At 47.8% G+C, this 24,993-nt stretch overlaps 1 protein-coding gene across 2 annotated transcripts in view; it reads right to left on the bottom strand.

Annotated features, from left to right (window-relative positions):
- Positions 1-24,993, bottom strand: part of HYDIN (HYDIN axonemal central pair apparatus protein) — a 446,593-nt gene that overhangs the window by 56,638 nt on the left and 364,962 nt on the right. For both annotated transcript variants that reach the window (XM_065567801.1, XM_065567802.1), the window contains 15 exons: positions 23,721-23,919; positions 22,415-22,514; positions 21,683-21,782; positions 20,128-20,296; positions 18,004-18,242; positions 17,509-17,629; positions 16,602-16,806; positions 14,563-14,798; positions 12,678-12,829; positions 12,389-12,578; positions 11,011-11,119; positions 9,218-9,478; positions 8,560-8,702; positions 4,459-4,677; positions 2,884-3,044 (listed from right to left, as the gene is read on the bottom strand). In XM_065567801.1, coding sequence (XP_065423873.1) covers positions 2,884-3,044; positions 4,459-4,677; positions 8,560-8,702; positions 9,218-9,478; positions 11,011-11,119; positions 12,389-12,578; positions 12,678-12,829; positions 14,563-14,798; positions 16,602-16,806; positions 17,509-17,629; positions 18,004-18,242; positions 20,128-20,296; positions 21,683-21,782; positions 22,415-22,514; positions 23,721-23,919 — 2,604 coding nt within the window. The remainder of the gene's footprint in view (positions 1-2,883; positions 3,045-4,458; positions 4,678-8,559; positions 8,703-9,217; positions 9,479-11,010; positions 11,120-12,388; positions 12,579-12,677; positions 12,830-14,562; positions 14,799-16,601; positions 16,807-17,508; positions 17,630-18,003; positions 18,243-20,127; positions 20,297-21,682; positions 21,783-22,414; positions 22,515-23,720; positions 23,920-24,993) is intronic.

The following is a 24,993-nucleotide window of genomic DNA, read 5'->3' as shown; positions in this document are numbered from 1 at the left end:
GAGGGTATAAAACCAAACACAGGGGGCCCGGCCCATGCTTGGCCTTTCTCCTTCACCTATCTACACTGCAAGCAACAAGGACACTCTGAAGTCTCCAACTGAGGGGACTGGCCCAGATTTCAAGAGTGAAATCTGTGTACTATGAACTGTAATATCCAGTGGGGTGAGAAAAACTGCTTAATCTAGATGTTGCCCAGTCTAATAGGGTTGAGTTTAGACTGAGTGCTTATATTTTGTTTTCTTTTGATAACTAACTCTAATTTTTTGCCTATTACTTAATATCACTTAAAATCTATCTTTTGTAGTCAATAAATTTGTTTTACTGTTTATCTTTACCAGTGAGTTTGTATGAAGTGTGTGGCAAATCTGCTCATGTTTTGCAAAGGCTGGTGTATGTCCACTTTACATTGATGAAGTGGGGAACTAATTAATAAATCTGCATTGCTGATCTTGAGCAGTGCAAGACGGTATATTCCTGGGGTACGGTGCTGGGAGCTGGTGGGGGGATTTGGCTCTGATGGCTCTGGGAGCATTCATGCAATCTATCTGGGTGTGGGGCTCCACATGCGGTTGTGCGGAGTGATCACAGTGCCTGGAGGGGTTTGCTGCTGGTCCCTAGCAAGGCATTGTAAGAGACAGCCCAGGCTAGAGAGAGTTCAGGGGGGCACAGTGGTCCCACAGTCCCAGACTGCACCCCGGGGATCCCGTCACAGAGTGTTGGGGTTCTTTTAGGGATTGGCTTGTTTTGGCCTTGTTTTGACATGGGATTAGTTTGTTTTTTGGCTTATTTTGAAATCCGGGTTGCTTATTTACAGCGTGAAAGTTGGCAACTTTACGTAGTGTCGCTGAGGAGTACACTTTTTTCAACCGAGGAGGTCGAGCCTTTTGTGGTCCTTGACCCGAGGGGTGGACCTGGATTGAGGCTCTTTGGCGCGTTGATTTGCGGCTTTGACCACTAGAGAGTTGGGTTGTGGGTGGGAGAACAGGAAATCCATCCCCTTGGTGGGGATATAATATTTTCTGTCCACCCTTTTGCACTTTGGTGGTACCATCACCAGTGTTTGCCAAATCATCTCCGCCCGTTCCATGATGGCATCATTTATCGGGAGAGCTATCTTGGAGGATGAATATGTGTGGAGGATTTGTAACAATTTATGCTGTTTTATCCTGAACCATCTCCAGTGGGATATCTTGACTGATGGCTACTTGTTTAAACAGTTCTTGAAATTGTTTGAAGTCATCAGCTGTGGTAGAGGGTGGTGGCATTATGGCTTTATCTGGGGATAATGATGAACTGTGTGCAAGTGATGTGACCTCTGACCTTCTCTCTCTTCTCCTGTGTCCTCCAGTACCTCTGAAGTCTCCTAGCTAGGGAATGGTGGGGGTGACCAGATTTTGCCCCGGTTGGAGTCGATGGTCTGGTATGATGAGCCCTCTATGCCGCTCAAGGGTCCCTAGGGATCCATTGCAAGGGGAAGGGCATAGGTGGGCACATCCATGGCTGCCCATACCAAGGTTGTACGTCTTGTCTGTACTGGATTTTGAGTCTCATGGGTTCCCAAAGTTGCCTTCATTCAGGGGGTGAAGAGTGTTGAGCTGAAAAGAGACTTTCATCTCAATCATTGTCTTCATTGCTCAATATAGGTGGGGTGATAAGCGATATCATTTGCTGTATATTAGTACGTTCAGGAGAATCGTTGGGGCTGAACGGGGGTGACTGCAACTCTGAGACAGCAATGTCTTTATGTTGTCAGAATTGCTTGGGTGCCATCAGTTTGTGCCGTTGGTGTCGATGCTGTTGATTTAGATGGTACTGGTTGTCTGTGACGATGGCTTATGTATTGTCTTGGGTCTGTAGCTTGGTGCCAATGTACTTGTTGGTGCCAGGGATCGGGGCATGGCCACTGGTGAGGGCCTTGGCACCATGTCTCTCACTGGAGTGGTTGGTGTCATTGAGGGGGAGACATGTTTACGCCTCAACTCCTTCTCCTTGCAGTGGGGCTTGGCAGAGGTCCTGGTGTGAATGGGGCTGGAAGTGCCTAATGCCTCAAAGGTGCTCACCTGTATGGAGGTCAGCACCAAGGACAGCGACCTGGTTGGAGACCGCTTCTTTTTCTGTCTCTCTCTATGTGGGGAGGTTGCGGCTCTTTCTGCGTATTTTTGGAGGACTGGGTGCTCTCGTTAGTTGAGGCTGTGCCTGGGGAGCCACCAGAAGGAGAGGTTTTCTCTCCTGTGTCAGAGGCTGGCTGAAGTGATTTTTCCATCAGGATCAGCTTTAGGCATAGGTTTCTGTCACGCCTGGTTCTCGCTTTTAGGTTGCTACAGCGAGCGCACTTCGGAGGGATGTGCAACTCCCCGAGGCAACGGACACAGAAGGAGTGCCCATCAGAGACGGACATTGCTTCGCAGCATGAGCCGCATCTCTTAAATCCTGGGGAACCAGGCCTTTTGTAGTGGGGATAGGTTTCCTGCTTCGGAAGAAGCTAACGTAAAAAATAAAAGGTGTTTTTTTTTTACTTACATGCTAAGTAGGTACTCCAATACGAACTGCACTACTGAACTCTACTAAACTCTACTAAACAATCTAATTTAATGTATTAAGATTGAGCAAAAGATGTTGGGACACTGCCACAGAGCTCCGTCTCAGGCCGAGGACGACTGAGAAGGAACTGAGGGGGTCGGATGGCGCACGTGCTAGATGAGGCACTAATGGTACCGCAAGATGACTACTGTGCACGCGGTACCCAGACACACACTGCTACCGAAAATCTCTGATTAACGGCGCCGGGACGCACCAATACCTGAAGTGGAGCACCCGCAGGGACATTGCTTGAAGAAGAACCAGTTTTTCTGAGTTATCCCTGTGAAATCTCAGTTACTCACTTGAACACCCTGGTCTGGAAGAGCAAGGTCTCCTTGAACTGCACCAAGTTAGCTTCTAGCTTGAACTGGGTGTAATCAACAATGGCACTGATTCGAAGTTCTAGCTCTCGGCTGCTGTCTTCCAGAACAGTGTGGGTGGGTTCGGGGTCTGTCTCTATCACCTTCAGACAGAAACGAGAAAAACAACAGTAACCTGACTAAGCACTCGAGCCCCTCAAGTCTCCAGAGCCAGACTTGGTACCACCATCAAAACTGCGAGGGCCATTCAGACACAACCATCCTGAACTTTCCTTCTGATACCCATTCCTTTGCCACTGATTATCTGGACATAGGTGCTGGAACTAGGGGTGCTGCAGCACCCCCTGACTTGAAGTGGTTTCCATCATATCCAGGGTTTACAGTTGGGTTCAATGGCTCTCAGCACCCCCACTGTACAAATTGTTCCAGTGCCCCTGGTTCTGGAGCAAACAGATAGCACCCAGATGACAGGGAGAACTGTCCGTGGGAGCACTATGCGGTGGCTGCCCCTCAACTCTGTATCTCAGCAGAGGGGTCGAGGAAATGGTGTCTGCAGATCAGAGTTGGTGAAGAAGCAGAAAGGAGCCCAGGCCTGAATGACCGATATCACATGCTCCCACCCCTTGTTAATACAGCGGTCCCACCACTGCAGACACTTGGGTAAAGAAGCCCATGGCTGAATGAACGTAGAGACTGACTTTCCCTTTTTCCTTAGCAGTGGGTGTTTTACTCCAGATCATGGCTGGGAGTAAATGAGACTGAATTTCCTTTCCACTCCAGGTGAGGACAAACGTGTCTGGATCAGGGTGGAGGGAAATCGATTGGAAAGGCCTGGAGGCACTGCTACTTCTTATGGATAAAGAAAAGATTCGGCTTCTAGGCCATTCAACCTTCCAAAACTTTGAAACATTCATCACCAACTGTTTTTTGTTTTGACCTGATAAAAGCTATAAAGAGAGAGTTCTTGAAGAAAATACTTCTATGGATGCCTGAGCTGAGCTGCTACACAGCTAATGAAGCTACATGCTAACACTTGTATAATACAACCCTGCACACGGTAATGATTTCAGGAGGGAAATCTCAGCTGTTAAAATGTGGAAAGTGCTCACTTCAAAGTACAGGCAGGGTAACGGAAACACACAATGGGGAAGTAGGGTCATTCTTCCACAAGCAACCTGTAGGGTCTAATTCCCTCCTGACTGAAATCAGACTAAGACATTTTAAGGACAAAATGGACCATTAGATCATCTAGTCTGACCTCCGTTATAACGGAGGCCACAGCATTCCACCCAGCTGCCCATGCACTGTGCTCACTAGCCCACTGCACCACTAGGCTAATACCTATTTACAGAAAGGCCTCCAGTCTGGACTGGAGAATCCACCTCTTCCCTTGGTAGCTTGTTCCGATGGTTCATCACCCTGGCTCTTAAACTTCTGTGCAGAGCAGCTGGAGCTGCTTAGTCAGCAGTGAATGTGACCCTTTGTCTTTAGGCTTTACACGGATGGCTCCAAATGCTATTGTGTTTGTTTCACTTGCTCTTATAATCTCATTCTTACCTTCCTCTTTGTCGGGCGCGTGGTCGTCAGGCTCCTCAGAGCATCCACCCACTTGACAGTATGCAGCCGGTCATCCCAGTCAGGGACCTGGTCCGCAGGATGCTGGAAGGTGATTCTGGACACCTTACACTTAACCGTGTGCATTTTGAAGGTGACAGGAACATTAGATTTCAAAGTCACTGTGATATCCTTAGCACATTCAGCATGGAGGTGGCCAACCTGGAGAGGATCGGAGAGCCAATGCCATTAGTTCCTCCATGGTCAGTCTGTGGCTAGCAAAGGATGAAGTGTTATTGTGAGCTACATGGAGAAGAAATGGAAGGGCTAGAATGCAAGTCTGCATTTTTCCATGCAGTGAATGTGGTGCCAGATTCACCTCTGTTTAGTGCTAGCCTAGGCAATGGTGGTGCGTGCTTCCCCACATGGACACCAGCCACAACACACTCAAGGGACCACCTCTAGGAAGCTGCTCCACCTGGGTCTAATGGAAAGAAGATGCAAAGCTGGATACACTGGTCTACAATTTTTGAGAAGTCGTCTGCTTCAGAGATAAAATGTGCTATTTATTATGTATTTTGATGTGCTGAATTCAAATATGACAATTAAAACAACTGATTGGCTACTGTTTCTAAGATATTTAAGTTTTTACATTTTATGTCTATGTATATTGTGTAGATAGTAGAGTTTTAATCATAAATTGTAAACCTAGGTCTTTTCATGTGTTTATGGTTGCTTTACATGATATTTCACCTGTCCTGTTTATGTAACACTTTAAAAATCAGCAAAAGGGTTATATAAATAAAATGTATTATGAAACAAAAGGCAAAAAACTATTATGTACAGAGTTTAGTCCTATTCAGTGTCTACTCGGCGCTTCTTGGCTTGTCTCTTGTATTCATTAAATGGAGCATCTCTTGTCACTGTCCAGCAATAGTCTGCAAGCATTGATGGGCTCCATTTGCCCTGGTAGCGTTTCTCCATTGTTGCAATGTCCTGGTGAAATCGCTCACCGTGCTCGTCGCTCACTGCTCCGCAGTTCGGTGGAAAAAATCTAGATGAGAGTGCAAAAAATGTATCTTTAGTGACATGTTGCAACCAAGGCTTTTGTATGCCTTGAGGAGGTTTTCCACCAACAACCTGTAGTTGTCTGCCTTGTTGTTTCCGAGAAAATTTATTGCCACTAACTGGAAGGCTTTCCATGCCGTCTTTTCCTTGCCACGCAGTGCATGGTCAAATGCATCATCTCGAAGAAGTTCACAAATCTGAGGACCAACAAAGACAACTTCCTTTATCTTAGCTTCACTTAATCTTGGAAATTTTCCACGGAGGTACTTGAAAGCTGCTTGTGTTTAGTCAATGGCCTTGACAAAGTTCTTCATCAGACCCAGATTGATGTGTAAGAGTGGTAACAAAATCTTCCTTGATTCAACAAGTGGTGGATGCTGAACACTTTTCCTCCCAGGCTCCACTGACTGTCGGAGTGGCCAATCTTTCTTGATCTAGTGGGAATCTCTTGCACGACTATCCCATTGGCAGAGAAAACAGCAGTACTTTGTGTATCCAGTCTGCAGACCAAGCAAGAGAGCAACAACCTTCAAATCACCACAAAGCTGCCACTGATGTTGGTCATAGTTTATGCACCTCAAAAGTTGTTTCATGTTGTCATAGGTTTCCTTCATATGGACTGCATGACCAACTGGAATTGATGGCAAAACATTGCCATTATGCAGTAAAACAGCTTTAAAACTCGTCTTCGATGAATCAATGAACAGTCTCCACTCATCTGGATCGTGAACGATGTTGAGGGCTGCCATCACACCATCGATGTTGTTGCAGGCTACAAGATCACCTTCTATGAAGAAGAATGGGACAAGATCCTTTTGACGGTCATGGAACATGGAAACCCTAACATCACCTACCAGGAGATTCCACTGCTGTAGTCTGGAGCCCAACAGCTCTGCCTTGCTCTTGGGTAGTTCCAAATCCCTGACAAGGTCATTCCGTTCACCTTGTGTTATGAGGTGTGGTTCAGAGGAGGAGGATGGGAGAAAATGTGGGTCCTGTGACATTGATGGATCAGGACCAGAAGTTTCATCCTCTTCCTCATCTGAGTCATGTGAGAATGATTCTGGTGCATCAGGAACCGGCAGTCCTTCTCTGTGAGGTACTGGGCGTATAGCTGATGGAATGTTTGGATAATGCACAGTCCACTTTTTCTTCTCTGACACACCTTTCCCAATTGGAGGCACCATGCAGAAGTAACAATTGCTGGTATGATCTGTTGGCTCTCTCCAAATCATTGGCACTGCAAAAGGCATAGATTTCCTTTTCCTGTTCAACCACTGGCGAAGATTTGTTGCACAAGTGTTGCAGCATATGTGTGGGGCCCACCTCTTGTCCCGATCTCCAATTTTGCAGCCAAAATAAAGGTGATGGGCTTTCTTAACCATAGTAGTTATACTGCGCTTTTGTGATGCAAAAGTCACTTCACCACAAACATAGCAGAAGTTATCTGCACTGTTCATACAAGTACGAGGCATCTCTGCTCACTTTGGCTAAACAGAAATGTGTCCCTTTGCAAAATCAAACACTGACAAATAAGAGAGCAAGACACTCTATGATTTCTAGAGCTGATATAGGGCAATTTGTTCAGCAGAGTGATATAAGCTTTGTTATGATTGCATCATCCATGACTTCTAGGAATAATAATGATGCAATTCATATAATGTACGATGTAATACCAGCTTCAGATTGCATCATTCATTGTTTTGCCTAAAAAGCAAGTACTGTCCAAACCCAGTCATAGATTTATTCATAGATCCAGTCAAAGATGTATTTTAGTCATTTCTGGTTTAAATTGAGATCCCTTCCCTTTATAACTCACTTATCTTCTGCCATTCCCAAGTCAAGGGTCGTATATACTGACCCAATAGCATATCTTGAAAACTAGAGCCAATCAACAATTTTAAGCATCATTTTCGTTCTCAGTGACCCAGAATTAGTAAAGTTTGACTACATTTATTTCAGAAGCATTTTGACTGTAGAGCAGTGATATCAGCATACAGATGACACCGGAACCTATAGCAATTCAGTCTCGCTCAGTGGCCTCATGTCACAGGGTTTCTGGCCCCGTAAATGAAGAAGGTTCAGCTCACCTGTGCCAGAACAGCTGTTCTCAGTTTGGCCAATGAAGAGGGTGGAGTGGCACCTGGGGGGTTATAAAGGACTAGGGAGAGCCGGTGAGTCAGGAGGCCAGAGAGGTCTCTGGGGCCAGCTGTAGCGAGCCTCCTGCAGGCCCTCTGTGGAAAGAGGGAGGTATCCCCAGGAAGTCGACTGACTTTCAAGAGCCCAAGCCAGTGCCAGGAGGTTGAAAAGGGCTGAGGGCTTGGGAGGCAGCAGAGGGACTAGCTGGCAGACCGTCCTGAGCCAGAGAGCCAAGCCAGAGACAGCCAGAGAGGGCTGAAGGCTGAGAGCAGCAGAGGGAGACACTTGCTAGCGCTCTAAGCTGGAGAGCTGAAGGCAGCAGGCTAGAGGGGGTTGAAGGCTGGGAGTGAAGTGTGGTGAGGGGCGCCAGAGTCAGACCGGTGAACAGGGGCAGAGTGAGGGCGGCAGGGCTCTCCTCGAGGTACTGTTATGGTTATGTGCAGGGGATGTTTGTAATAAATTAAGCATCATAGGGCTATTTGTAGTAAGAAAGACTGTTTGGGCTATTTCTGGGGACTCTGGTGGAGGGAAACTGAGGCAGGCATCCCTGTTCTGCTGCAGGAGGGCGCTCCAGGAAGGTGCAGGCCTATTACACCTTACTTTAAAAAGGGAATGGCCATTCTGAACCCAGTGAAATTCTGCAACCGAAAGCCCTCAGGGAGCAAGAGCAGTTTCCCAGCAGGGTGGGATCCCATGACTCCCCCACGAGGGCTGACAGTTCTGCCTCCCACCTTTGCAAGTCCAAGGATTCAGAGAACTGACCCAAGACACAAACCGGAGCGCCTGCATGGCAGCCAGGGCACTGCCACCTAGCTCTGGGTCAGTGCTCTGCTAACTACACATCACTTGCTGAGCAACCTCTTGTGCATGGGATAAAACAAAGTGGTCCCTTTATACCTGGGGAGAGAAGACAAGCGACGCCGCAGCAGGCCATTCAAACCTCATCACGTCTGCTTTGCTGCGATTGGTTATCGTGAAGGTCACCTGGTAGGGCCTCCCGATGTGACAGTCCCCAAACTGGATGTGATCTTCTCTGGCAGCTAGGAAGAACGAAAATGGGGATGCTCACTGATTTGGTTATAGCACTTGTAGGGCAGTGACGACTCGCACAGCACTCTTCCTCTCATACATGTGACTCCCTTCCCATCCATTGGCACATACACGCCTACTTCAACCAGAGAGGGCTCTTAGAGCAGCCCCTCCTCAAGCAGTGCATCCAACTCTCATCCACGGACACATGCACCTCTCCACTCACTGAAATCAAAAGGCCTCCACAATACATTACAGCCTGAAACACACCTTTCCATTTGGAGGACATACGCTCAGGTGTCCTGTGTAACAGAGACACACAAACCCAGCTGTAGAGAGGGCACAATAAGTAGGGCCCTACCAAATTCACTGTCCGTTTTGATCAATTTCATGGCAGAGGGTTTTAAAATTGGTCAATTTCACAATTTCAGATGGTTACTTCAACAGCAGCAGGCTCAATCCAAAATCCTGATTTACCTTCTAAAAACCTCAAAGGGGCCAAATTATTCTCAACAATGCCTCTTACCCTCCACTCTGTCCTCCTCCAGCTGCCCCTCTGCATTCTCCTCGTTGCTCTCTGCTACCAGCCCATGGATGTTATCCAGCGTGATATCGTCTTGGTAGCCCTCTCCCACCATCTGAATGCAGGTTTCCTCATACTGATTGTCCACCACTGACAGATGGATTTTCCCTTCCACCCGCTGGGCCAGGATGGGTTTGAAAAGCACATCAAACTCTGCCGACTCACCATTCTGCAGGATTAGGGAAGCTGTGTGGGGTTTCCTTCCTGCAAAGGAATGGAGTGTTTGGGCTGGAAATCAGAACTGAGAGTTGCAGACTGTTAGGGTTCCCTCCCCACTCTGAACTCTAGGGTACAGATATGGGGACCCTCATGAAAGCCCCCTAAGCTTATTTCTACCAGCTTAGGTTAAAACCTGGTATGCTGCCACCACCAAGTGATTTAACAAGAAACAGGGAACGGGCCACTTGGAGTTCCTCTTCCCCCAAAATATCCCCCCAAGCCCTTATACCCCCTTTCCTGGGGAGGCTTGAGAATAATATCCTAACCAATTGGTTACAAAGTGATCAAAGACCCAAACCCCTGGGTCTTGGACAATGGAAAAATCAGTCAGGTTCTTAAACGAAGGATTTTATTAAAAAGAAAAGGTAAAAATCATCTCTGTAAAATCAGGAGGGAAAATAACTTTACAGGGTAATCAGATTCAAAGAGCCCAGAGGAACCCCCTCTAGCCTTAGTTTCAAAGTTACAGCAAAACAGGGATAAACTTCCCTCTAGCAAAGGGAACATTCACAAATTGAGAAAACAAAGATAAACTAATATGCCTTGCCTGGCTGTTACTTACAAGTTTGAAATATGAGAGACTTGTTGAGAAAGATTTGGAGAGCCTGGATTGATGTCCGGTCCCTCTTAGTCCCAAGAGCAAACAACCACCAAAAAAAAAGAGCAAAAACAAAAGCCTCCACCACCCCCCAGATTTGAAAGTATCTTGTCCCCTTATTAGTCCTTTGGGTCAGGTGTCAGCCAGGTTACCTGAGCTTTTACAGGTAAAAGGATTTTGGTGCCTCTGGGCAGGAGGGATTTTATAGTACTGTATACAGGAAGGTTTATAGTTATGACACAGAAGGAAACATTCCTAAGAGGTTTGAAGAGGAAAACCAGCTAAAGCATGGCCGTCTCCAAACCCTTGTTCTCCTGGAGGATGGCTGAGTTCCACCGGGAGGAGGTCTCATGACAGACTCGCTCCATACTGCAGGCTCTATGAGTATGTCTTTGCTGCAGAGGTAACTTGGGCTCTTACTCAGATGCTGGTTCCAACCTGACTCCCATCCACACACAAAACCCTTCTCACTCCATCCAGTGTGATGGTGCTTTCAAACAGGGCTAGCTGGTCTGTTCATGGTTATCGGCTACAGGTGAGGTACGGCTTTCTCTCAGGCTGGTAATCCACCCACTTTGCAGCAAGTACTCAGGCTAAACCATTTGAGTGCTGGTAATCTCAAATGCCTTCCCACAATTCCCCTGTGTGCCCTGAAGGACAAATTCTCCCACAATTCACTGGGAAGGAATCACAGAGCAGCTCAACGCACTGCGGCACAAAGATCCATGGGAAATGCCCCAGAAGTCCCGGTGTCTGCCGCCCCCATGAGGACCCAGTAACTCAGGCAGCACTTTCTGGCCTGGCTGCTCACTCCTGGGCTAGTCTAGTTTTGGGGCTCAGACCAGGTGCCAATCACCTGAAGACATCCCCTACAAGAGCTGCTGGAATTCTTCACTCCTGCCAGGCTCATTGCATTTACCTTCTCTGCCTGATTCATCCCCCTCACTCTGAGCCACATAGAGGCAGTGAGTGGTAGGCCTGGGTTTCAGTGAGAAAACTCCATAATCATCCAACAGGTCAACCATCACCTGGAGAAAGAAAAACACAAAGCATGGCAACATGGGCTAGGATATGGGGCAGCAAGTGGAGTCACCGAATGTTACCGATGTTCCAGAGAACCGAACACTCATTGCTTTCACTGTTAGAATGTAATCACACAGAACAGACTATATTCCTCTGAACTGAACAGACTATCATTAGAATTCATCTGAATACAACAGAACGCGACTAGAAGGTAATCAAATAGAACAGATTGTAAGGAGAAAGTATTAAAAGGTAACTATAGAATAGAATTAAAATAGAATTTAATATTTTCTAATTACAATCAAGTAGAATAGCATGTAATTATAGTGTAATAGCATGGAATTAAATAGAATAGAATGTAACTGAGTAGAATGGAATTAGAACATAATAGAAGGTAATTAGAAGGTAATCAAATAGAATAGAATGTAATTAGACAGTATTAAAATGTAATCATGTAGAGCAGAATGGAATTAGAATGTAACAGACGCATTCTCATAATTAGAACCAAACTGTGAAGAGGAAAACAACAGTTTTCTTCTGATATTGTTAAGTAAGAATGACAAATTGGTCAGAAAATCACACGCCCCCAGGGGCAAGTAAGTGAAAGTCAGTCATTTGCGCTCTTGGCTGACTGACATCCATTTCAGTTAGGGTATGTCTACACTGGAAACTTCAAAGGGCTGCCGCAGGAACGCTCCCGTTGCAGTGCTTTGACATGCGAGTGTGGTTGCGCGTGAGCACTGGGAGAGAGCTCGCCTGGTAATCCACCTCCACGAGGGGATTAGCTCCGAGCGCTGGGCTTTAAAGCGCTCAGAGTTGCTGCGCTCAGGGGGGTGATTTTTCATATCCCCGAGTCAGCAAGTTAGAGCGCTATAAAATGTAAGTGTAGACAAGCCCTTAGTGGTTTATTAAGGCACAGAAAGGAGAAGACAGTGAAGAAGTTATTGGAAAGGAGACAAAGATGACCAATCAAAAGCCTTCCCCTTTGGAATTGTCCTATAGAATCTGATAGCAAATAGGAGCTTTTCTATTGGTCTCCAGAAACATCCTATGGAGTTTAATAGAGAATTATATCCTTACTATGGAATTCTATAGGATGGTTCAAAACACATGCAGAAGGGATCTCATTCTCTATTCAATTCCATGGAGTTTTAATGTGCTTTCTAGACATCTCTACTGGCTTCATTTGTATTAAGTTCTATAAGGCTTGTCCATAACAGGAGGAGAGTTTGCTTCAGTGCCATCTTTTAAGCTTTTGCCTAGCAAGTTATTACCTGGACAGGTATCATGCCACTGTTCTTAAGGACAAAAGGGAGTTTCTCCGATCGCTCTAGCAAGAGCCTCTTGAAGAGGAGCAGTGGGTTCCCTCTTTTGTTGCGGAGGACAGGGCGCAAGATGGTCACTCGGGGGAAGTTCCCATCCCCGATGATATCAAATGTTAAATTTCGTGATTTTGCAACCAAGCTGCAGGGAGTAGGAAAAAAATCATTGTTCCAGGCACATGCTTGCTATGTAAACAGAGAACAGGAAAGCCCGCCCCCAAGAAGCAGTGGGTTAATTTACCTTGGCAGTCCATCAATGAAAGCCTCAAAAACGCACTGGTAGCTCTGCATCGTCTGTGGGGTGAAAGTCACGGTAGCAAAGGCATGGGAGCGGCTGGGGACGCACATCCGAATGGGATCCACCTCGAAGATGTCATTAATGCGGGCAGCAGCCTTAGGGAAACCCAGACAGCGGGGTGGTTGTGAAATACCCCTCCCATAGCCACAGTCAGTGAAATTCACACACACAAAACACACACAGTGTAAGAGCCACATGGGCAAGACTCTTCCCTCAGCTGTCAGGAGGTTGTCCACTCCTGTCACAGGAAGGGATGTCAAACAGCATGTTTCTTGACTCAACAAATGTGCTGTCAGGATCAGAAAAACCACATCCTGTTCCAAGTGGTGGGAAATAGTGGGGTATTTGAGACAACCGTGTGTGATAACTGAAGGCAAGGGCCCACCACTGCAGCACAGCAGATAGCTGTTTGTATGGCTGTATTAGTCACTCAGTTAACTCCACACTTCAGTGCCCAGATTATTTATTGCTCATCAGCCCCTTTGTGTCTATCATGATTCTCACTAACCACCAGACTAAAGGAGAGAAAGCCGTCCAGCTGAAGAAGAGGAAAAGAGATCAAAAGGTGCTGAAAACAACCCAGACTGGCTTTACACCAGGGCAGACCAACACATCAGTGCCATTCCTCTGGGTATAATTTTGTCAAGGGTCAGGATCGACTTAAGGAAGGGGCTTCTCACAGTGTGGGATGCTGGCAAGTCTGGCAGTGGAAGTGGGGATAATTAGGGTTTCTTATCACAAAACCGTTTGCTGGGTTCTTCTGACTGGCTGCTGTGAGGAATGGGGTCTCTGTCACCCCATGGGGGAGAGGGGACATTTGTAGGAGCTTGATTTTATAATGTACTATGAGAATTAATGTATGATTTGATTTCATCCTGTCAGCCACCCTTTTTGAATAGCAGAAAGGAATGACAGATCAGAACAATCCTTATCAGTGATTATGGTCACCCTTTTGTTTTAGGATAAGTTATAATGTCTACTATGGTTTCCTATATGTATTACAATATAGGCACTCTAGTTAAATATACATTTCTTTGTTTTAAGGTTTTAGAAAGTAAGAGACAGGATTCTCTACTGTGTCTATGTTAAGTAGATTAGAGGAACATTGAAGGCCTGGGTCCTAATGTAAATTGTCTTGGTTATTGATTGTAAAACTTAGCAGGGTTTAATTTGCAATGCCTTTTTGCTCAATATAAAATACTACTGTTTTTATTCCCAATCTGTTTGTGTGAATGAGGAATGTATGCATCAGGAAAAGATAAGGTGTGAAGGCCATTGTTATAGCCAGAGTCAAGGAACAAGGAGTGAAGAGACTTAAAGGACATCAAAGAATCATCAACGCACATCCATAATGAAGGGCAGATTGGCGAAGGCTGGCACCCCTAAGGACAATTGATTAAATTGGAACAACGGACAGGATGACCCTCTAAATGCTGTGTATTTACCTTCCTCTATAAAGATCAGTTGTGCTTTGTAAGAGCATAACACATTTCTGTCTCGGACTCCTTAGGGATTGCTTTCTTCTTCCTCACAGGACGTGGTTACTAATCAGATCCCATGTGATCGGTGCTCAGCTTCCCGTACCTCATTCCAGGCACTACCAGCACTGAGCCGATCGGAGCTTCACTGTGGTTCTGGCAGCAGGATCAGCATGGGCAGCAGTCTAACACTGCTGGGCAGGGGTGGGAGTGACATTCTATTACCCTGCACTGCTCCAGACCAGGCAAGGCTGAGACACACATCTCAGAAACCCTGCATGAAACTCCAACTTGCTTGTGGGGCCTCCAGTGGATGGTCCCACACCCGACCCTTCAGCTCTTATTCTGACCTTGCTGGAGACAGGCTTGACCGCGAGGACCACGTCACAAGGAATTCTGCCCACATTGGCGATCTTGAACCGAGCTGTTGCCTGGTGCCCAACCAGGACGTTACTGAAGATGAACTTGTTCTCATCTGATACAAACACTCCTCCACCTTCCACTGCCTGCAGGATCTGGTAAAGGTTGATGTTGCTGCAGATCCGATGTTCCTCAAAAATGGACCCGATGTCATCGACCACAAAGGCTGAGGGAAGAGAGACATGACAGCGGAGACAGTGTGTTCTCCTCTGGCTGAGAAACACAGGCCTAGTTTGTCTTGGGAGCAACGCTACTGACTTCAGTGACATTAATGCAGGATGAGCTTGACTCCAGAATCCTGTTTGCACAAGTCAGGGCAATGGCACACCCCTGAGTGAGTTGTCAGCAATTTGTATTGAACCTCAGACCTCTGGATCTTACGGCATGTGCCTCTATCACCTGAATTTGTCTACCCTGCAGCCACTCAGTGTGGCACTCTGTCCCACATTGGTGGTGGCTGGGCCACTCTGAGAGGGGTCGATGAGCCCACTACAGTCTGAGCCAACATTTATTTCCAGCAATAGCAGCTCAGGCTTTCAGAACCAGAGAGCCCAGGTTCAATTCCCACTGCCAATAACCCCCCAGGGGTTTGGTGTTACACCAGTGGCAAAGTTAACAAAACCCAGCTCTCCAGGCTGTATTCCTGTATGGAAGGGCCTTCATGGGGGACAAAACTATCAGGAGGAGAGAACATTTGTTGTACACAAAAACGGTAACTGACATCACAGGTACATCTCTGTGCTTTCCCTGCTGTCATGGCTCTCTGGGCAACCTGGCACTGCACTGCCCCATAAACAGGCCTGTTTGAGGTTAGCATGATGCATTCTTTCACTAAGCCCAGGGTAGAACTGCTCCCTAACGCCCTTGTCCTATTTACAGCGGGTCATACCCTGAAGCCCTTATCCGTTCCTTTGACTTGGATACATTCTGCTCGAGTGAGGATGGAGCACAGCTGAAGCACACACTTCAGGGTTTGGCCCAGAATCTATTCCTCAGGCCAACTCTTTTCTCATGATCCCTCATGGCAAAAAAACAACAGCGACTGGGGAATGGCAAAACAGATATGGTGCAGGCCTCTCCGTCAGCCTATCCAGCCCTTCCAGACGCCAGCCTCTCTCGGGAAGGAAGGGGATAGAAGGCCCAATCCAAAGCCCACGGAATTCATTGAGAGACTTTCCACTGACTTCAGCTGGGCTTGGCTCAGGCCCAGAAGGAGCTGTGCAAGCCCGTGCTGAGAAACGCTATCTACTCAGCTCCTGCTGGAGCTCTGCAGTGGTGACTGTTGCGACACCAGGCTTTGAAAGGGTGACCCAAGCTGGGGGCAGCGCAGAGGAGGAGGCTGCAAGATTTGACCTGTGGAGTTTGGGAGAGTAGGAATGTTCAGTCAAGAGAAAGGGAGGCCAAGAGGTGCCTCAACAGCTGTGGATGAGACCAAAGGGGAACGAGAATGATCGTTCTCTCTCGTCAGCCAGGACTGAGCCAGAAGCAAGCAGGGGAAAACACAGTGAAACATTAGGAAATACCGGATACCTCTGTGACAGCTAAATAACGGTACAGGCTGTCAGGGGTCACTGGCCCTTCCCCTTACTGACCCGGTGGATCAGATCGCTGGTTCGTCAGCTTCTGCCTCCTACCTCCAACAGTTGCCAGCTGATGCCGCAAAAGAAAACAGTCCTCCCTGCTCCCTACAGCACACCTAGGCTGGACACCAGCGAGGGGGAACGCCTTCCTGAGCCTGCCTGCAGTGGTCAGTTTACACTCTGAAGCATGAGAGTTGGTTACCTACTATCCCATAATGTGCTGCCAAATCCAGCAAGGAATGGAGGCAGGCAGTGGAGATTTTCAAGATGAGCCATCTTCTCTCTCAAGGGGGGTGTCAGGGATAATGCAACCCCGCTCCATATGCTCCTTGGGGAAGAGGGAGTGGACGCAGTGATTCAGCCAATGGCTGTACAGAACATGTCTATACCTGGTAGGCATGACTCAGCAATCAAGGTGTATGGGATGCCTCCCGGATTATCGTCAGGGTCCCTGTCGGTGATGTCAATGGCCAGGTATTCCTCACACTTTCCCACTGGCTCTGCTAAACAATCAACTGTGATGATCTGCTGGCCTCCTGCAGGGATGGATCCAAATCCAGGATACACTGTGAACATGCCTAGAGTGAAGCGAGCCTGCAAAAGAATCCAGAGAAAGCCTGCCTCAGATATCCTGCCAGTTAACAGTCCCAGGAGAGGGGCATTCCACTCCCTTCATTTCTCCCTGCTTCCCTACAGCCAGTCATGACCACTGCACATTCCCTGGGGCCGCTAGGACATGGAATGAACTCTCAGTACTCCAACAGCCTCCTAAAGAGGATGCACAAAGCATTGGGCTTTCAGTTTAATGGTCATGTCATGTGCACACAGCCAAGTTCAGGAACCTACCTCTGTCCCCCTGCCCTAGGCGGCAGGGGAAGCACCAGAAACCTTCTGGTCGGCATAAGAGTGATGTTGCCAAACTGTAGAAGCAGCAGCATCTGATCCTCCCTGGTCAAAAGAAGGGGGATTGGGAAGTAAAGGGAGGGGAAAACAGCAAGGATCCTGATTTCTGGTGGGGAGCAAAACAAAAAGGAGAAATATCTTCCTGGAAAAGTAGGAGGGAGGAATGAGAGTAGAAAGGTTGGGGGAGAGAAAGGGGAAAGCACGTGAGAAAGAAAATCACCCCGAGTAAGAATATCGGCTCTGGAGCCGACATACCGTGAATGACAACAGCACATTCTCTGATCTAGCTGCCCAGGCAGGGTCACCCCTGGGGGAGCGGAAGAACTCAGACTGGAGAAGGGCCTTAGCAGACACTGCAGTGGATGTAAGGAGCAGGTTGGAACATGCACCCACCTGCGCAACAAGGTTGATGTCCTTCTGAAGAGATTCCGTGCGCTTGCTTTGTTTGCCAACAGGAGGGATTTTGCTTAAGGTCTCGCTGTCACGGGAACGGGAGTGCTTGATGTGAGATGGTCTGGAAGGAACAGCAGAAATACATCATGCTGGGGTCTCCACTGTGTCCAATCCCCTCCTGGGTTTGACTGTCCCAGGGCTGGGCTTGCCCTAGGAAGGGGCACACCCATTCTGAGCAAGTGCCAAATTAAATACACACATGAGCATGCCTGGCTGAAGGCTATTAACAACAACACTGGTCACATATGCAATCTCTCATCCATAAATCCCAGCACTTTACAAAGAAGGGCACTAATAAGCCCTATCTCTTCTATAGTACTAGTCATCAGCAGAGCTCAAAGTGCTTTACAATGGAGGTCAGTGTCATCACCCCCATTTCATAGATGGGGAAATTGAGGCACAGAGTCGTCAGCATTTGCTGGTGCTTTCTCTTACCCCTTTTTTGGTAGGATGGGCAGATCTCGTATTAGCTTGCCGATGAAGTATTTGAAATCAAGAGCACCTTTGTTCTCCAGAGTGAAGCTGCAGGTCTTCCGGGTGCTGTTCATCATGGAGCCAAAGTTGACGAGCGAGGCTGGGGAAATGCTGTACTTGGTGAACAAAGAATTCACTGACACTTTCACTGGAATGCTGGCAATGGTCTCGCCTCCTTCACAGACATTGGGCTCAATCACCTGGGCAGAGGAGGGTGGATTGGCAAGCGGAGTTTAGAGGACTCTGCTGGTCTGTCTCATAAATCCACAGAGTTGCTGCCTACAGCCCGGGAGCCATGGCACACTTAGCCAAGCACTCCCCCCGGCTTGTGTCAGTTCCCTGGTGACTTGAAGGCCTTTGTCGTTCCTAAGATTACCCTTGCAAAGACTTGGCAGAAGTCCCTAGGAGCTTTCATGGATTCACAGATTCCAAGGCCAGAAGGGACCACTGGGATCACGTTGCCTGACCACCTGTTTAGCACAGGCCAGAGAACTTCCCCCCAATAATGCTAGAGCAGAGCTTTGAGAAGAACAGCCAGGCTTGATTTAACGATCGTCAGGATAGAGAATCCACCACGACCCTTGGTAAATTGTTCCAGTGGTTAATTACCCTCCCTGTTAAAAATGTACACCTTATTTCCAGTCTGAATTTGTCTAGCTTCAACTTCCAGCCACTGGATCATGTTAGACCTTTTGTCTGCAGAGCCCATTATCAAACATTTGTTCCCTGTGTAGATACTTATGATCTGTGATCACGTCACCCTCAACCTTTTCTTTGTTAAACTAAATCGATTGAGCTCTTTTAGTCTATCGCTATAAGGCAGCTTTTCTAATGCTTTAAGCATTCGCATGTCTCTTCTCTGAATCCTCTCTAATTTACCAACATCCTTCTTGAGTTGTGGGCACCAGAACTGGATACAGGATTCCAGCAGTGGTCGCACCAATGCCAAATACAGAGGTAAAATAACCTCTCTAATCCAATTTGAGATTCCTCTGTTCATGCATCCCAGGATCACACCAGCTCTTTTGGGCATACAGTTACATTGGGAGCTCATGTTCAGCTGATTATACACCACCATCCCCAAATCTTTTTCAGAGTTGCGGCTTTCCAGGGTAGATTCCCCCATCCTATAAATATGACCTACATTCTTTGTTCCTAAATGAATACATTTAGCTCTATTCAAATTCTATTTTTCCTTGCACCCAGCCTACCAAGCAATCTAGATCACTTTTGAATCAGTGACCTGACCTCTTCATTATTTTCCACTTTTTTCCACCCAATTTTTGTGTCATCTGCAAACTTCATCAGTGATGATTTTATGTTTTCTTCCAGGTCACTGATAAAATGTTAAATAGCACAGAGCCAAGAACTGATCACTGCAGGGCCCCACTGCAAGCATATCCACTTGATGATGATTCTCCATTTGCAATTACATTTTGAGACCTATAACCTAGCCAGTCTGAATCCACTGATTGTACGCTAGGTTCATTTTATATCATTCTAGTTTCCCCACCGCCAACACTCTTGCACTATTTCCCACTGGCGAACGCTTGACGTGGAGTCCCTGGGTGTGAACTTTCTTACAGTCAGCCATCCTGAACCATCCTTCTTACAGAAACCTATGATGGAGCAGCTGCGAATGCTTCTCTACTCCAGTCACTGGGTCAGTACTATTCCTTGCAGTGACTCCTGCTGAAAAGGGCTTAGAGTGAAATCTTCTACGCTCTGGCATTATTCTTCTTATAGGGACTTTTTGGCTAGGAAAGGCTAAACCTGGAGCAGCCTTGAGCTTTTTCAAGGTCAGGCTCCTTAATTCCAATCCTAGGAGAAACTAGGCCTGGAGAGGCCAGGACTGCTGGCTCTTTAAATACCTATTCCAAAGCTAGAGGTGGATGCTCATCCCTGTTTTGGGAACATCATGGAAGGCTTTGACAAATACCTGGATGGTAGCACTGGATCCCTCAGTTAACCAGTGCATCCCCACTTGTGTGTGACAAGGAATATACACAGCACACAGGGCGCCATCAGCTGGCTGTCATAGCCATCACAGCTTGGCCTGTGCCAAGGTCTTTACAGACATCTCACCTGGCAGTACAGGATAGGCTTATCTTCAATTTTCATTTCCTTCTTGGAGCGAAAGGTGATCTGGATCTGAGTGGGGCGGTCAACAGCGGCTAACGTCCCCTTCTGGGGCTGGATGTTGAAGACAGAATTCAAATTTGGCATGTTGGCTTCAGGGCATTCTAGAGTGAAGCTGAAGGATGGAGACAAAACAAAGACTCTTTGTGAATTGGCCTGTTCGATTAAGGACACTAGAGCCCGTCGCATAGCCAGGAACCCAGTTAAGAGCCTCTGCACAAAACACTTAGGAATGTGAAAAGGGCCATTAAGATCTCACTCAGCTTTGTTCAAGCGATTCCAGATGAAAATTAAAATTGTGGACTTCAGCTTGATTTACTTCCAAGGCCAGATTTTCAAAGGGTCTGAGTTTTCTGTATGCACCTGTCTGTGCATGTAATCTGCATTTTCATGCCTAACTTCCTCGTTTGTAGGATGCCGAATGTGCCTATGCTTTGCAAAATAGAAGTTCTTAAAAAAAAACCAAACACCTGACACCTTGTGATGGGGTGTACCAGACCCTCTGAGGCCCCCTGCTGGAGGCCTCATGGCCCTGACACATCCCGTCCCAAAAAGGGCAGTGGAGAGAGTTCTCCAAGCTGCCTAGAGTGGCTAGGGTGATCAGATGTCCCGATTTTATAGGGACAGTCCCGATATTTGGGGCTTTGTCTTATATAGGTGCCAATTACCCCCCACCCCGTCCCGATTTCTCACTCTTGCTATCTAGTCACGCTAAGAGTGGCCGTTTGGGGCACAGCCAATCAGGGCCCAGCAGCCTAGTATAAGAAGAGCTGCAGGCCAGAGGGAGTTCAGTTCCTTGCTGGAGCTGTCGGAGCGTGGATGGGGTGTGGCTGGCTGATGGAGCTGCAGAACCCCAGACAGGGGAGCGCTGCCAGAATCCGGGGCGAGCAAGGAGGAGCCCTGAACTGATTGCTGGGACTCCATTAGGACAAGGCCCTGAGGTAAGGGTGAAGGCACCGTGGGGAAAAGGCCCAGGGAATTAAAGCAGCGGTGTGACATAGTTCAAGGGACACAGCAGATGGCTGCGATCTATAGGGTCCCTGGGCTGGGACCCGGAGTAGTGGGTGTGCCCAAGTCCCCCCACCCCTCAATAGCCACTGGGGGAAGTGGCCTGGCCACTGAGACACCCCAGAGGGGGAACTGAACTGTAGTGCCCAGCGGGAGAGCTGCAGCCAGAAGGCCCGTGAGAGAGAGTGCAGGCACATGCACTCAGCCATAGGGGCGCTCACCATTGAATATAAATATAAATCACAGCCATGCCCACTGGGGAATAATTTACATTTTGTTGTGTTTCTTCTTCAGTTGTCACGCTGTGTAACATACAGTTGTTGGTGTGTTGAATATTTGAAAATGGTGACCTCTGAGCTTTGCTACTTACCCGGATTGTGATCTAGTCATTCCAAGAAGAGGTTATATCAAGGGAAATAACGGAATGAAAGACTGGACTGATGGGGACATCAAATGCTTATACATCACACCGCTGAAATAGTTAGTACTTTACCTGTATCCAATCTCATATTTTCCTTTGTTCTTCAGGGACACCATTTGCCTAGCTTCATCCAATACTCTAATGACCCCAAAATCCAAACCACCATCTGTACCTGAAGAGAAAGCCACAAGTGGGAGGAGAGATGGTGATGAATACTCTAAGCCTTGCATGAAACACCCCTGCAAATCACAAGATTTGAATCTCCAGAAAGTCAAAGTCCTCCAGAGAAAGTCTTCTCAACATTACCCCGGATGCTTCACTGCCCTTTTTGTTCTGTGGAGAAGAACTGCATGACTTCGTGCTAAACATCGTTGTTTTCATTTCCTTGCAGTGCTACATGCCTAAAAGTATATGTCCTCTCAGTCTGTGAGCAGTGCAGACTTGCCACTTGCTGGCTTAGATAGCCTACATGTCAGAAAGCTGGAAATGGTTTTGTACGGGCTTACTGTGATGGTTTCTAACTCAACAGATAAAATAAATTGCATACAAAAGCTACTTTAACAGAAGGTTATGGTGAAGTCAAGCACTCAAAAGTTAGGAAATGCCAGTATTAAGGTGACCTTAATTCACCCCCTTGGTGTGTATATATTATGCTACAGTCTATAACGACATGGTCACTGACTATTTGTTCTACTGGACGCTGGCCTCATACAGTTATACATCTGGACCCTGTGCCTAATGAGGGCAACCTTAATTCTTACTGATCCGGCCAGGCCATCCTGAGTGTGGGGGACAAAGACTGACCTCTGGGGAAGCTGATGTCCAGAGCAACGTCATAGGACTCGGCAAGGATCTGGATGTTTTCGTACTGAACAATCCCCAGGATGTTTTCCATGTCTGAAACCTTAGGCAACAAGAAACAGCCGTCACTCAGCGCACCCCTGACCTCTGCTGATGAACATAACATGAGTTCTTCATCCTGCCAATGGTACCCACCTCCTCCTTTGCCATCAGATTCCAGCATCAGCAGCAATCCAGCTGCAAGGCATTTCCTACCCTGCTAACCTCCTGGGCTGTCCCAAAAGGATTCTGTTGCTGTGTGAAACTTCAGCCTAGTTCTCCACCCTTCCAGCAGGAGACACTCACTACTAATGATGCTGTTTATGGTTACCAGCATAGTTTGCAATCAGAGATGTTCCTAACAACCCCCAGCTAAGCTCACGCCGAGACAGCCTTTCTGGACATCAGCCCAGCCGCAATGGAGGAGGTAGGAAAGGGACTCCCGCATTGTGCCTTTTCCTGTGATTTGTTTCTATTTAAATTTCAAAACCAAGCTTGTTTCCGGCAGGGCCTGCAATGGGAAGTGGCAGAGGCTGTGCAGGAACCCTAGAGTGACTCCTGATGTGTCCAGTGGGACTAGCCAATGCCAAACGGAGAGCACCATGTCAGCAACCCGGAATCAGCCCAGTCACTGACTTGACCTGCACCAACCTGCCTCGGTGGGGGCGGGGGGGGGGAGTTTGGATTTGTTGTTGGATGGCTCTATCATCTAGGCTTTAGCCCCAGACGACTGGTGGGAACTGGGGCTGCCCCAGACTGAGGGGCAGAGTTGCATAGGGCCGGCCCTGTTGGAGAGACCAGACTCCGGTCCAGCTGGGCTAGCCCACTGGGGATTTGAGAGACTCACATGCTCCAGGATACACTGGAATATTTTGATTCAAGTAAAGAAAAGCAACAGAAACATTGACAAAAATGGCCATTTGTCCAGCTGCCTGCAGGTGCTACCTCCCCAGCCCATACCACCTCCTTACCCAGCAGTGCCTCACTGGTTACTTCATCCCCAGGATCTTACCCTTCTACAAGCTGGTCCCCTGGAGAAAGGCCACAGGCCAGAGCTGGCGTGGGGAGGGGAGCTGGAGAAGTGCTCCTTGCAGGTAGAAAGCTGTGTCATTCACAACACCTGCTCACCACCGTCCCACCCATCTCACCTGCCATTGGTGGTAACTGCCAAGTACAAACCTTAGTGCCAAGCCTCACCAATGCTCTCCAAAGTATTGGAAGGCAGGGCTGCTGGGTTTGTAGGTGCTGGGGAGGGAAGGGTCTGCCTCACCTCCAGTCGGATGACCTTCTTAATGTTGAGAGGTTTTGTAGCCTTAAAATGCAGCTGCAGGCAGTACTCTGAGCGGGGACCGATGATGCCCTGGTCTTGTGAGACAGAGAAATCATCCCCCAAGTTCTCCAGGCCGCTGAGCCGCCAGGCTACAGGCATCGGGGAGGTGTTTCTCAAGAAAAGCGTCTTGGTGTCCTTTCTAAAAGGAGAGGAAGACACTCAGCTGTTGCTGCCAAAGCAGCCATTTTAGTTTTGCATTTGAATGGGGCCCAGGCTGATCCAGTCTCACGTGGCCTATTAAGTCACACAGGTCCAGCTGGACCCACAGGGTTTAACCCTATTCAGTTCTTTCTTACTTTGCGTGTGCCAGAATCTTAAATTCAAGTTTTGGGGAGAACCACAGAGTTTTAGTTACAATGAACACAAGCAAAATAAGAACTTAAGTAGCAGATCAACATCTGACAGGCTTGGATCACTTTATCTAGCTCCATTCCTGCACATGCGAGTGGGGGCACTTGGGGTCATTCTGATGGACCAGCATGAGCGTGGGTCACATCCAGAGCCCCAGTTAGGAACAGGTGCATCAGAGAGTATTCGTCGGTATTCCTGGGAGGACAGTGAATGAGAAGTGGATTGATGCAAGCATCTGGATCCTAGGCATGTGAATGGGACGTCGCCATTTGGGGTCTATGTAGTCTACGTCTATGTAACCCTGCCTCAGCACGGGAGGATGGATTAAATGACCTCTCGAGGTCCCTTTCAGCCCTATATTTCTATGATTTCTCTGTCTGTTTTACTGTGACGTTTAATCACTTGAACTTGTGGGATTTAGAGTTAGAAGCTTAAAATAAGGACTCGTTCAATCGTAGGAAGGTGGAGGGGCAGATTTGCTGAGGAGACGTGGGACGACAAGTGGCATTCAATGAGTCAACATGCTCCAGTCCTGGCTAGTGAGCAGGAAAACAGCCCTGCCTCCAGGGTGACCTGCAATGGGTGTAAAGGAGAAGACAGAACGGAGCCCGACTGCTCGGTTTCTGGTCTGTTAGATGCTGCAAGCCTAGAGGTGGGCTGTGAGAAGGTGGAGGAGCTGAGCACTGAGCTACAGAAACCCAGACAAGCGAAGACGGGTCCCTTCTGTTCCCTGTGACATGCACCTCACTGGAGGAAGGGTGCTAAAGGACAGGAAACCGGCAGGCGCACTGCAGTCTCACTGGAAAATAAGGGGCGAAAACACAGGAGTAATCCCTTGGGAGCTGCAGCATGGAGCATATTG

This window comes from Chrysemys picta, chromosome 14 (genome assembly GCF_011386835.1).
Source record: "Chrysemys picta bellii isolate R12L10 chromosome 14, ASM1138683v2, whole genome shotgun sequence".
In the NCBI taxonomy this organism is placed as follows: Eukaryota; Metazoa; Chordata; order Testudines; family Emydidae; genus Chrysemys; species Chrysemys picta.
The sequence above is the reverse complement of the archived record's forward strand: the minus strand, read 5'-3'. Positions and strand labels throughout refer to the sequence as shown.